General features: G+C 41.8%; 1 protein-coding gene across 1 annotated transcript; it reads right to left on the bottom strand.

Annotated features, from left to right (window-relative positions):
* Positions 1-8,254: 8,254 nt before the first annotated feature.
* mab21l3 (mab-21-like 3) lies at positions 8,255-13,995 on the bottom strand. Its single transcript, XM_052142567.1, has 7 exons — positions 13,859-13,995; positions 13,489-13,629; positions 13,317-13,388; positions 12,506-12,797; positions 10,882-11,063; positions 9,849-10,043; positions 8,255-8,686 (listed from the first exon to the last, which is right to left on the bottom strand). The coding sequence occupies exons 1-7, from the start codon at positions 13,904-13,906 to the stop codon at positions 8,453-8,455; spliced, it is 1,164 nt and encodes a 387-aa protein (XP_051998527.1). The 5' UTR covers positions 13,907-13,995; the 3' UTR covers positions 8,255-8,452.
* Between the last annotated feature and the right edge of the window lie 859 nt (positions 13,996-14,854).

The following is a 14,854-nucleotide window of genomic DNA, read 5'->3' as shown; positions in this document are numbered from 1 at the left end:
AGTGGTAGAAGCGATTGCCTCGCCGGAGCCCATCCCTCAAAACGACGGATCAGTCCCGCCGCGGCCAGACCACCGTCAAAGCTTCGCCCCCTGTCAGTCCCCTTCTCTCAGGCTACTACAGTGGTAGATTCAGCAGCCAACAAGCCGGTGTTAACACCCGCTTTCCTGCGCTCAAACGGCGTTTTCACGGCGACCCAAAGAAATCTTGTAAAGAGCAAACATGCCCTATGTGTAGAAAATGTGCCCACAACCCAGTGTTCACCACTACACACAAGCATTACACATCCCGTGTCCCTATCAGAGCACACTCACATAAAGCGGTTACGAACCGCTCGAGTGTTAGAGTTAATAAACGCGCCCACGAGCCCGTGCGCGCGCCCCTCCTCTGCCTGCTCTGTCACACAGCCAGCAAACACCTCTCCGCATGTAAGTCCCGTGCCCGTGACTATGCTCGCACATCACTTATCAGATGTGACTCTTTCCCCATTTACCCCAATCGGGAAGTCACTCACAGAACAGCCTGTCTCTGCTGTCTGCGAGCAGTCATGCATAAACACACTAAGTGCGCTCACACATTCTGTTCAGCGCGCTGTGTGCGGCAATCAGGGCGATTTGGCCATTCACCCTCTAACATTACGCTTCAAAGCGTGGGAAGATATTCCAGGGATATCCGAATGGGCGTTAAGCACAATAAAACAGGGCTATTTGCTACAGTTCGATCGCCGTCCTCCTCGCTTCAGAGCGCGGCTCGAAACTACTGTGAACACGGAAGCAGCATGCATGCTTCGTTCAGAAATAGCAAACCTTCTGTGCAAAAGGGCCATAGAGAGAGTTCCGCCGCCTCTGAGCGAGTCGGGGTTTTACAGCCGTTATATTCTTGTCCCCAAGAAAGACGGCGGCCTCAGACCAATATTAGATCTCAGGGTTTTGAACAAAGCGCTTGCAAAAAGACCGTTCAAAATGCTTAAAACCAGCAAACTCCTCGCGCATGTGCGCCAGGGGGACTGGTTTATTTCTCTCGATCTGAAAGATGCATACTTTCAGATTCAGATAAATCCCCGTCACAGGCCATTCTTGAGATTCGCCTTCGACGGCCAGGTTTATCAATACACCGTCCTTCCGTTCGGCCTGTCCTTAGCACCCCGTACTTTCACGAAGTGCATGGACGCAGCGCTCGCACCCCTGCGGAGTCAGGGTTTGCGAATTCTGAACTATTTGGACGATTGGCTGATTTTGGCACAATCACATACGGAGCTCCTGTCTCACAGGACAGTTCTCCTCAGTCATCTGAACAGTTTGGGCCTTGCAGTCAATTGGACCAAGAGCTCACTACAGCCCAGTCAGGCAATTTCCTTCCTTGGAATAGAACTAGACTCAGTGGCAATGACGGCTCGCTTATCTACACAGCGCGTGCGCCGTGTTCAGCGACTAGCCGCGTCCTTTCAGATGAATAGCCTCACGCCTCTGAAAAAATTTCAGAGAGTGCTAGGTTACATGGCCTCAGCCGCAGCAGTACTTCAGCTGGGTTTACGGCGCATGCGCCCGCTTCAGCATTGGCTAAACACCCGCGCGTCTCGCCGGGCTTGGGCCACAGGCCGCCAGCCGATCAGAGTGACTCAGACCTGTATCTCAGCTCTGCAGCCCTGGACAGTGGCCGAATGGTACCAGCGGGGAGTGACGATGGGAGCTGTATCTCGCCGAAATGTCATTTCGACAGACGCGTCCAACACGGGTTGGGCCGCGGTCTGCGAGGGCTCTCCGGTTTTTGGCCTATGGTCAGTTCAGGAAAAGCTCCTTCACATAAATTGTCTGGAAATGATAGCGGTCGAGTACGCGCTCGTGCGCTTCCTCCCGGTCATTCAGGGTCACCACGTCCTGGTCCGTTCGGACAACAGATCTGTGGTATCCTATCTAAACCGTCAGGGCGGTGTCAGATCCAGGAACCTCTTCCATCTGACGAAACGCATATTGAGTTGATCCCAGTGCCACCTGCGCTCGCTGAGGGCGACGCACGTGCCAGGCCACCTGAACGACGGCCCAGACAGACTGTCCAGAGACAATATTCCCCCAGGGGAATGGTCCCTGCATGCTCAAACAGTCCAGACGTTATGGCGCATATTCGGCAGAGCAGAGATAGACCACTTTGCGTCAGAAGAGAACTCTCACTGCCCAATATTTTTCTCGAAAAGCGAGGACGCTCTGGCCCAGGACTGGCCCAACCGCCTGCTTTACGCCTTCCCTCCCGTCTCGCTATTGCCACAGGTAATGCAGAGGATCAGGGAAACGCGCCACTCGGTGCTCCTCATAGCCCCGCGCTGGGAGAATCAAACATGGTTCCCGGAGCTTACGCAGCTGTCACTGACAGCCCCGTGGCCCATCCCAGTGAGAGCAGATCTCCTCTCGCAAGCTCGCGGCACGATCTGGCATCCCCACCCAGAGCGCTGGGCGCTACACGCGTGGGTGATCAACGACTACCCGTCGCTTTGCCAGAAGGAGTAATAAACACCATCATACACGCTAGAGCCCCCTCCACGAGAAGACTCTATGCGTCAAAATGGTCTGTGTTTTCAAAATGGTGCACCGACAGAGACCTGGACTCACGGACATGTGCGGTATCGCCGCTGCTCGTGTTTTTACAAGAGCTGCTGGATAAGGGCAGATCCCCATCCACGCTCAAAGTGTACGTGGCGGCCGTCGCGGCGTTCGCTGAACCCCTGCACGGCCAGTCACAGGGTAAAACGAGCTGGTCATCCGCTTCCTCAGGGGAGCTAGAAGGATGAACCCTCCGCGCCCCCCCATCGGTTCCTATCTGGGATCTTTCTATAGTTCTCGAAGCTATGAAAGCCCCTCCCTTCGAACCGCTTCAATCCGTGGATGTGAAACACCTCTCACTTAAAACCGTTTTTCTAACTGCCCTATCATCAGTTAAACGGGTGGGAGATCTTCACGCGCTGTCTGTTAGCGCTGCGTGTCTTGAGTTTAGACCAAGTGACTCCAAGGTCATTTTAAAGCCTAGACACGGCTATGTCCCCAAGGTGATCTGTACTCCTTTCAGAGCACAGATCATTTCCTTGTCGGCGCTACCAGCATCTGATAGCGAACGCAACGCCAATCTCCTTTGCCCAGTCAGAGCACTGAGATTGTATACTGTGCGCTCCGCATCTTTCAGACGCTCTGAGCAGATTTTCGTTTCGTTTGGAGGGCGCACCAAAGGTCTCGCCGCCTCGAAACAGACACTGTCCAGATGGATAGTGGACGCTATTGCTGCCGCGTACGCATCAAAAGACCTACCATGCCCGCTAGGCATTAGGGCTCACTCCACTAGAGGCATGGCCTCCTCGTGGGCATGGTCCAGCGGGATTTCCATTCACGACATATGTGTGGCAGCGGGCTGGGCTTCCCCCTCCACCTTTGTCAGATTTTACAATCTGGAAGTACCCGCTCTGCAGACTAAACTGCTAGCGGTTTAATACGCTACAGCTCCCCTGGTGAGCTGCATTAATGGGACACATTCCACACAGACCGGTACCGCCGCTCTGTCTATGTGCTTATGTACTACACACACACCGCACTCTTGCTGGCCAAATATTAATTCCCCACTCACAAGGGCTCCCCCGGGTCCCCCTTAATTCCCTGGGGCTCATGCAGTGGATGCTTGGCGCGCACGGCGTTGACAAAGGGTTCCCGTAGCGTAAGCTAGCTTACGCAATACGAGAGAACCTCTCGTAAGAGAACGAATCGGTTACTAACGTAACCTCGGTTCTCTCTAGATGAGGGAACGAGTATTGCGTAACCGGCCGTCGCTCGTGCCACGAGCGATTTTTCGCTTCATTCAATGAAAACCAGGGTTCCAGCCTACGAACTACGCTTATATGCACTCTAGTCATGCCCATTTTGGCGGGCTTTGATGCAGTGAGCGCGCGGACGCCTCTCATTGGACGCGAGTTCGCCCAAGCTCATCTATAGGCTGCAGCAGTTGCCGCAGAGCAACCTATGAGCTCGCTAGCTAGCCCGCTCAAGGTCTGCAGCTGCCGCACTGCGTTGACAATGGATACAAAATTAAGGATAATTTTTTGGCTTCAATATCTCAGAAAAGATGAATCTTTCCTGTAGCGTAAGCTAGCTTACGCAATACTCGTTCCCTCATCTAGAGAGAACCGAGGTTACGTTAGTAACCGATTCGTTTTTTCAACATAATTTTGCTTTATTCATGGATGATGTTGAATGGAAAACCGGTTGCCACATCAACTCAGTTTGGTATCCACTTACTGTTTCTCAGCTGCTTTAAAACTCTCATGTGTGCATATTTCTGTGTGTGCTGTAAAGAGCGCTCATGTCGAGTCGCCAGTAATCCATGTTATTCGAGAAGGGTATTGCTCCAAAAAGGGCCGTGTACTCCAAATCGTCATTACAGATATAGGGGGCCCCTTACCTAAACCTTTCCCAAACCTTAACTGTGAGTGAAAATGATGCTCCCTTTTGGAGTTGGCGCAAGCCCCTTCTGGAGTAATCCTACCCTCTTTTGGAGATTCTGCCCCAATTTGGAGGTCTCCGGCCTGCAGCTATACCTACTTGTGTTTTCCCGGCATCGTCCCGGTTTTTGGCCAACTTTCCTGGAAAATTTTAATTCCATTCGCAAAATGTCCCGGAATTTGACAATTTTACTGATGATTTCACACATATGAGCACTTGTTTATGTGTACGCTATTCAAAAAGACTGATCAAACATGCTCTCGTAATCAGCTCTTTCTTATGAATCTTTAGAAAGTCAGTGAATCGGTTCCTTTGGACTATTCATGCATTTGCAGCTATCCTAAACCACCCTCTCTCTCATATGAAGCATTGGAAAGTTTGATTAATTTTAGTCAATCGGTTTGTTCGGAGGATTAGTGTACATGAACTGTATTAAAGGACGATTCATTTGAGTTTCAAGTAGAATAAACTAAACTAAATTATTTAACCTCTGTCTTATTTTGTCTTGCTGAATGATTCTTATGAACCTTATTCACCTTTTGTATATTGAACTACTGATTTATTTTGTATTATTTATTTATTTGTAGCACAATCAAATTAAAAAAGAGAGATGCATTGTATAGAGATTATAGCACAAGCCAATTTGCATTTCCAGTCCCTAGCTTTTTCCACTAGAACAAATAAATATATAAAAATAAAAAATAACAAGCATTTGAAAATTGAAGAGAAAATATTAAGTATACATTTTAATATCTATTGTATCCAAAATTACCTAAACGAGACTCAATTATATGGCTTTAAATATAACAACATGAATGGGTCACAAGATGAAAGGATTTGAATTTGTAGTACTTTTTCTTTTTAGTACTTAATTATTTTTAAAAACCAGGGACTTTTTACTTTTACTTTAGTAATTTAATGGATGACTTTTACTTTTACTTAAGTAATAACTTTGAGCGATATCTGTACTTTTATTTAAGTATGGAAATTGAGTACTTTTTCCACCACTGGATGTAAAATAAAGAACATTGCCAACACTGATGTTTTAAATGTCTCAGTGTTTACACTTTTGGGATATCCACCAAGGAATATCTTAAGGATCAGAGCCATTACAAAAATGACACACAGCACCTTAAGCAATAAGATGTAAGAAGCTGTGATTTATTGTGAGATTATAACAGGATTTTAATTTTGTTTCATCAAACTATTTTAATTTAATAAACTTTCTCCCCTTTTCTGGATGACCAAAAGGGCACTTTTAGCTTTGTGAAAGAAAGGGGCAGGGGCTTGCGCACCTGCTGCCCCCGTTCTGTGCACCTCAGTGATCTCCTTGGTGTTTAATTGCCTGAACCCACCAAGCTCGTAAAAAGTTCAACATCTTTTTGAAATCCATGAAAACATAAATCTGGATGTTTATTTTAGAATTCATGCAAATGGGAGCACTGTAGTGGCACTGGTTAATTACTGTTCTTCACGATCGCAACCATAGTTTACTAACTATGATGACTTCTGCTTCGTGAACATGGAAGTGTGAAAAGGGTCCATAAACACAGCCTCTAAAAAATGCAGCAATCTTGTGCAAGACACTGAAAACACAGTATGACACATGCAACAGTCAAAGATGTCCATCTAGTGTACATATAGAAAAACAATAATAATAAAAAAGCACAGGTGGCCACAAATTAGTTTATCTTAGCACAGTATTATTACCAACCATTAAACTATCAGTGTAATTGCTATTACACCATTGTAATCTTAACAGTGGTTATGTGCAGTTGTTACCTTAAGGTGTTATGTCCACTTGATCAAACACTTAACACTACTTAAGCTGGCTAAACCTAATGTAGTAAGGTTGATTCAGTCATATACTTCTGTTAAGATAATGTTAAAAATTGCACATTTCTACTTTTGCACCGTATTAGTTTACCTGACCACTTATTCTAGTTTAAAGTCAGGAAAACAAAAATAAAATTGTTAAATCACGGTCGCATTGAGTCTAGCTTGCTCCACGTTTGTATCATAACATAGCCTATCTTCTAGGGAGAATGAAAAATAAAAAAGTTTATTCATAACTTACATACCTATACCTTTGCTCTGTTTACACAAGATATTAACAACGCTTGTAAAATGTGTTGTTGTAATCACAGTGCCCTCTGCCGGAGAGCAGAACTAATTGTTCCTGCATTGGATGTGCTGTGGTTCTACACTCACCTAAAGGATTATTAGGAACACCTGTTCAATTTCTCATTATTGCAATTATCTAATCAACCAATCACATGGCAGTTGCTTCAATGCATTTAGGGGTGTGGTCCTGGTCAAGACAATCTCCTGAACTCCAAACTGAATGTCAGAATGGGAAAGAAAGGTGATTTAAGCAATTTTGAGCGTGGCATGGTTGATGGTGCCAGACGGGCCGGTCTGAGTATTTCACAATCTGCTCAGTTACTGGGATTTTCACGCACAACCATTTCTAGGGTTTACAAAGAATGGTGTGAAAAGGAAAAACATCCAGTATGCGGCAGTCCTGTGGGCTGAAAATGCCTTGTTGATGCTAGAGGTCAGAGGAGAATGGGCCGACTGATTCAAGCTGATAGAAGAGCAACTTTGACTGAAATAACCACTTGTTACAACCGAGGTATGCCGCAAAGCATTTGTGAAGCCACAACACGCACAACCTTGAGGCGGATGGGCTACAACAGCAGAAGACCCCACCGGGTACCACTCATCTCCACTACAAATAGGAAAAAGAGGCTACAATTTGCAAGAGCTCACCAAAATTGGACAGTTGAAGACTGGAAAAATGTTGCCTGGTCTGATGAGTCTCGATTTCTGTTGAGACATTCAGATGGTAGAGTCAGAATTTGGCGTAAACAGAATGAGAACATGGATCCATCATGCCTTGTTACCACTGTGCAGGCTGGTGGTGGTGGTGTAATGGTTTGGGGGATGTTTTCTTGGCACACTTTAGGCCCCTTAGTGCCAATTGGGCATCGTTTAAATGCCACGGCCTACCTGAGCATTATTTCTGACCATGTCCATCCCTTTATGGCCACCATGTACCCATCCTCTGATGGCTACTTCCAGCAGGATAATGCACCATGTCACAAAGCTTGAATCATTTCAAATTGGTTTCTTGAACATGACAATGAGTTCACTGTACTAAAATGGCCCCCACTGTCACCAGATCTCAACCCAATAGAGCATCTTTGGGATGTGGTGGAATGGGAGCTTCGTGCCCTGGATGTGTATCCCACAAATCTCCATCAACTGCAAGATGCTATCCTATCAATATGGGCCAACATTTCTAAAGAATGCTTTCAGCACCTTGTTGAATCAATGCCACGTAGAATTAAGGCAGTTCTGAAGGCGAAAGGGGGTCAAACACAGTATTAGTATGGTGTTCCTAATAATCCTTTAGGTGAGTGTATGTTGCCATACCAAATATACATGCACACTAATTACTATCCAGTCAAGGCACTGAAATTCATGCCTATGGGCCACATGGAAGCTTGTCTCAGGGCCATTATTAAACAGGAAATTGGAAAATGGGATGTATTTTGAAACAAATCACCATTATAAATGTTATTTTAATACAATAAAAAATCAATACAATTTAAAAACTGTGTGTATAGTGTTCATGTCACACTATAGACTTGATGTTTTACATTCCCTTTATTAAGCAAATGTGCATTTGTGATGAGAAAAGAAGCTTTAAAAGTATACTACAACATAGAATAATTTATTATAATTCTATATAGTTCAACATAGTTCATGTCCTGTATTCATGAATTAGGCCTGCTGTTAAGAAAGCTGACATCATGATTCTGCTGAAAATTTCAGTAATGAGGAATAAGGAGAAAAGACATATATTACTTTAGTCAACCACAGCCTATAATGAACATATCATCAATATGATGCAGTCATACAAACAGAGCACAGCTAACACAGATCTATGCCATCTAACAGTCAGAGGATGCTTCTAATGAATGTATGTCCCTGGATTGTCCAGGAAATTACTGATCTTCTTTGCCACGTCATCTAACTCATTTGTATTGCTGTATTTCAGAAGGTTGTGGGATCGTATGAAGTAATGGCGGAGATAGTGCTGGCTAACACACTTATACAGCTTCTGCACCAGTCGTAATACACATCCCCTGATGTCTCTCCAGTCCCTGGTGCAGGCGTACTTCTCACAGGTCCAAAACAGCAGTGTCTAGAGAGACAATGAAAGCACAGAGGGAAAATATATACAGTTACAATTAGAATTGCATAATATTGTATTTGAAATGTGACTTTTATGCATGCAGTTGGAATGTTACAGTAAAACAGCCATATAAACAGCCTGATCTCATGAACATTATGTCACTGTGTGAAAATTTTTCAAAATGACATTACATGGTAGTTCTGAAGTAAAATGTCCACCTTATGGCGTTAAACAAGTTATATGTTCTACCAAAAAGATTAGGTTTTTAAGGTTAATGCTCTATCTAGTTTTAAATCAACATAACCTACCTGCCTTCCCTAAACCTTACTAAGAGTGTGAGATGAAAAGCATAATTTCTGAAGCCACCAGATCTTTTTGTGGTGCTTATACTGTACAAAGCCCTGGGTATACTTCAATTTTGATGTGAGCGCTCAGCGTCTGCATACAGTCGAACATGAACCTATCAAATTATGCTACATATAACTGTGTGCGAATACACAGATGGTTGGTGCATGCATGCTAAAATTGTAATGAGACACCGGATTTTCTCTTCAGGAGTTTAGACCCATAAAGATGTCTTTATATTCCTCGAACTCGAGTTATAAAAATGCAGATATCTCCAGACCTCCTTAAACACACGGTCTTGACTTGTGCATGCACTGCTGTTGTTTATACCAACATCATCTTCTGATATTTAATATAAATTACAGCTTCTAGTGCTTCTTCGTGACAGCAACGGCTCAAAATGTACTGTAAGTGTTGCCACCTAGTGGACCCAAAAATAAGTGCAAATAACTCCACGTTCAAAGACGCGGTAAGAAAAATCTGCTGATGCCGAGATATGCATCATGCATCCTGTACGTGTATGACCAGTGTACTGTACATTTTGGGCTTGACACTTTCGGATCTTGTGTCGACTTGTGACATTTGTGTTGCGTTTGCTATACCATACAACTTGACTGCATGGGAATAAGCTTGTAAATTTAGCTGGTTATGTAACACAAACATTATAATGCATCAACTTGCAAGATATTATTTGTCATTAAATAGCATTGTGTGAGGAAGAGAGAAAAGTAAAAAGTATCTATTCCTTTAATGAAACTATCAGAGTGTTAAAATAAAAAGTGACAAAAAGAAGCAAAAAGGCTGTTGGGAGGGATTAGTCTAGTACCTGTAGGTGGTAGGCAGTGATGACAGGTTTGCTTCCAGGACACCAGACATCTTCCTTGAGCTGTCTGACCACACGGTAACACTTCCTGCGGCAACCGCCATCCTCATCTATATTACTCAACAGCACCTGCTCCGCCCGTGAGAAAGACAGCAGCCAGTGGTAGTTTGATGTGGCCATTAGATTGTATCCAAAAGACTGTAAGGAATTTATTTAGATTAAGTATTATTTTATTTTATGTAAACATTACTCAGCGCATATTTTGTTACCTAGTACAACATACAGTAGTTAATCATGAATAAAAGCTTACTTAGATCACAAAAATCACCACTGTTGTCACCTTGCAAATTACATTTTTTAGCCAGACAATTAAGGGAAATATGTATCTGCTATCAGCTGTGTTAGTCAAGGAGAGCAAGCAATAAACATACAAATTTAAAAAAGCCACCAATTCTAAGCAAAACTTACAATATGACAGACAATTGGACTGACACAATGGGAGTGAAAACGCTATTTTTCGAATGTAATTCACATTGTTTAATTAAAATTTATATTGCATAAGCATTCGAATATATGCGAATTTCAGAATTTATCAGTATTTGGTATCTGCTTTTGCTTTAATGACAGCATGCACTAGAGCATGCCTTGAGTGCACAAGTTTGTGCGAAACCTGCTGATCCATGTTATTCCAGAATAATGAAATAATGTTCCAAAGAGCATATTGTGTGTTTTTATGGAGTCAAGGAAATCCAACCTTTTGTATAAATGAGTTTACATGCAAACAATTTGTTTACATATGATCACTGACCAAGAAATAGTGCAGAATATATTTTATGTCATAACCTTTCTTTGTTTGAAAATTTTCCCAAACCTGAAACTTTCTGATTCTGTTTAAATGAAAAAATCCCAGTTTACAATATGGACCCCACCAAAAATACAGAAGCATTTTCTTTATTATTACAAGTTGTTATAGCCCTGAAAAACAATGATTATTAAGAACTTGATTGTGCTAATTATTCACAGCATTCCCACTGACCTTAATGCAGCGAGCACGCTCTGTAGAGGGCCATCTCCGAAAAAGGCGGGGCCACCGAGCTCTCTTTGGCCAGCAGTTCATTAGCTCCACTGTAGGAACCAGATCCACCTCAATCTGTGCCTCTGATGTTTCCACAGCAACACGCACCACTGACCCGACAGACTCCAGCACACTCACCTTATCTGACACAGAAAGGTGAAAAGAGTTTTAAGAGACAAGGAACAACTTTAATGAGGATAATTTACTTAATGTTATAATGCTGTTGCATGAATCAGTCTATGCTGTTATAATTTATGAATAGTGCACCCATAAAGAATATGTCCCTAGATCAACATTCCTATCAACCAGATTTTAGGGGTGGGTTAGAGTTAAGAATAGGGTTTGACCTATGATGTTTTTGATATGAAAGTTATTCCAGGACCACAAAGGACTATGATCCAGGAACATGTCCCATTTGGCCATGTCCCGTATGCATGTATGAATATCTTATTAGGCTATGTGAGTATATGTGTTTAGATAAGTGTTCATCAACACAATCTCTATATAAGTGCAATATCAAGCCGATTAAATATTTTAGCAGAACAAAACTAGGAAAATGTATATTCAATATAAAAAAGTTATGACTTTTAAGATTTTATGAAAGGGATAGTTCACCTAAAAATGAAAGGTTTCTCATCATTTACACACCCTCATGCCATCCCAGATGTGTATGATTTACTTTCTTCAACTCTGAACACAAACAAAGATTTTTTGAAAAATATTTCAGCTCTTTAGGTCCACACAGTGGAAGGGAATGGGTACCAAAATTTGTAAGCTCCAAAATGCACATAAATGCAGCATAAAAGTAATGCAGAAGACTCTAGTTGTTGAATAAAAAAATAAAAATAAAAACAATATATATATATATATATATATATATATATATATATATATATATATATATATATATATATATATATATATATATATATATTCAGAAGATATATGATAAGTGTGGGTGAGAAACAGATTAATATTCAAGTCTGTTTTTACCATAAATTCTCCTCCCTGCCCAGTAGGTGGCAATATGCACAAAGAATGCAAATAAAAAATAAAAAAGAAGAAGAATGTTAAAGTGAAAGTGGAGATTGATAGTAAAATATTAAATATTGATCTGTTTCTCACCCACACCTATCATATCATTTCTGAAGATATGGATTTAACCACTGGAGTCTTATGGATTACTTTTATACTGTCTTTATGTCATTTTGGAGCTTAAACATTTTGGTACCCATTCACTTGCATTGTGAGGACTTACAAAATTCTAAAAATCTTTTTTTTTTTTTTTTGTGATCAGCAGAAGAAAGAATGTCATACACATATGGGATGGCATTAGAGTGAATAAATGAAAAGAGGTTTTGGGTGAACTATCCCTTTAAGTTCCATAACTTTTCCAGGCTTGGAAAACACAATTGAAAAATTCCCAGATATTTCTAAGGTTTCAATGACTGTGCGAACCCTGACAGGATAGAATTAGAAATAATATAAATAACAAATCGATTCTTGCTTTCTCTCTCTCACACACTCCAATGTGCTCTCTATTTTACTGTGTGAGTAAACAAGGGGACACTATGAATACTCTGACTTGTTAGTCCACAGGTCTTTATGGATGTCTCCAGATGCTCCTTGAAGACATTCACCACCTTAGCTGGCACAATATCACCCTCTATGGTCATGCGGGTATCATGCCACTCCTGATTTGAGTTGAGAAAACACTCCAATTCCAGCCACTGGTGGAGCTTCTCTGGCTCACGGACAGGTGAGAGGAGACGAGAGCCGCTAAGCGTGTAGTACCGCCACTGTCGCGTTCGCCTCCCCTTATAGCCCATCAAGCCCCGCAGAGGCACTGAGATCAGGAACAGAGTGGGAGTGAGCACCTGGAGGAATAAGTACATTTTACAATCCGAATGTAACAGGAAATCCACAATCCAATGCAAACTGTACACATTTAACACACTGCAAATGAACAATGCACTATATAGTTACAGAGGTAGTTTAGCAGAATGTTAAGGGCTGAGAGCTTCAGTCACTACTCATTCATTGCATGGTGACTAAGGCTGCAAATCTGCCTATCATCTTCTTTAGTGTTCCACAGATGAAAGAAAGTAGTACAGGTTTGCAACAATATGAGGGTGAGTAAATTATCAGGGAATTAAAATTTTTGGGTCAACTGTCCCTTTAAGGATCTATTTTACCTAACCTGACTGTTGCAAACTACTTTCATTGGTGAAACCTATAGTAGTCAGGATGATTTAGTTGTATTGAATAATATTTTTGACTTAAATAAAAGCTGATAATTTAGATGTTACCATGCACAAAACACATTTTAAACTATAATGTTCTGTTAAATTAATTCTACAGCGTATGGCTTTGCTGTTTATATTCACTTTTCTTACTTGGATGGCTGGGTTGAATGCACTTTTTCCCCTGAGTAATGCGGCCCATTTTGACGCTAAAGCTGGCTGATCCTAAATAGAACCACAGGAATTATGATGATACACAAAAGCATCCATAATGAATTAATAGTAATTATTTGTCTGATAGTCAATAGAAGTATTTCTTATTTACTTTGAGGCTTGTATTGTGAACACCAGAGTTTGCAATGGACTGGAAGCGAGCATCCTTTGAGCTGACCTCAGCTGTAAGAGCTTTTATGATTTTCTGCACTTCTTCCACAGACTTTGAAACCAGACGATGCCTGAGATCCACCTGACAATAATACAGCTGAACAAAATTATTATCAAACACACTGAATAAAAGGCCCGCAACAAAGCGTTTGTTAACAAACCAACAGAACATTACAGCATAAATACGTACTTTATCATTTAGCTATCAGAGAAAACTGACTGCAAATATAGTCATATTAATAAAATGTAATACTTTGCTCAGTTTTTGATCACAGTACTTAATAGAATCCATGACAACAGAAGTAGGTCACCTGATTTTGTAAATAGTGGTCCAGGTCTTCATCAGTGAAGTTGGTCATTTTGCAATCTCTCCTTTTGTATGCTCTTCAAATGCTATTTTAAATCTTCTCTGGAGCGGCAGAGCTTAATGTGTTGAGGTCTGTGTGGCCCTTTTGCAGTTCTTTTGTGTCCCTGTGTATGTGTGACCCAGATTGTGCTGTGGGAAAAGCACTTCAACAGAGAGCCATTGATCTAATAATATTGATTTCTGAGATGCAAAAAGCTCTCAGGCATCCAAGTTCACCAATTGCTTACTCACATGGCAGATCACACTGACAGATCATTTTAATGTAAACATTTGATATGAATATTTATCTTACCCTTAAATGCAGTCCTCGGGTCTTTAGTGACCTGGGACCTCATTCCACCTCCTTTACCTTAGCCCCCACTTCTTTAGTATTTCTCAACCTTTCTCTTATGAATTGACTAACAATATAACAATTCAAAAAACAATTTGATATCATGTACATTTTCTGTGCAAAAATAAAAACACTAACACATCATTTATAGATTTACATAATTACACAAAAACATTTGACAGTGGAATTCCATAGTTGATCAAACAGAACAATATTGGCTACTACTTTCAGATAATATATTATGAGGAAGAGAAGGGAAACATACTATTTTCAGGAAGACCAGGGGCTTCATCCATGTTACATTATCAATGACAACAGTATAAGCCTATACCATCACAAATTAATTGACCCCGATTCACTGCACTTGCATGAACTGGTAGGCCCGTTGCACTGTCCACTTTAGGAGAGGTCATGTGAAGACAGTATGGAAAAACATTTTTCAGTCACTCCTACAGACTCTCCGTTAACACACATTAACCTTCTGCAGTCAATGATGGAGAGAAAGTGAACTAAATTCTTATGGGTCTGGCTAACTGGGCAATAGACCAATACCAATGAATTAACAACATGAATGGCACTTATACATGCAAAATACCTTTTTCAGAGTAG

This window comes from Xyrauchen texanus, chromosome 14 (assembly GCF_025860055.1).
Source record: "Xyrauchen texanus isolate HMW12.3.18 chromosome 14, RBS_HiC_50CHRs, whole genome shotgun sequence".
NCBI lineage: Eukaryota > Metazoa > Chordata > Actinopteri > Cypriniformes > Catostomidae > Xyrauchen > Xyrauchen texanus.
Note: the sequence above shows the minus strand (reverse complement) of the source record. Positions and strands in the feature narration are given on the sequence as shown.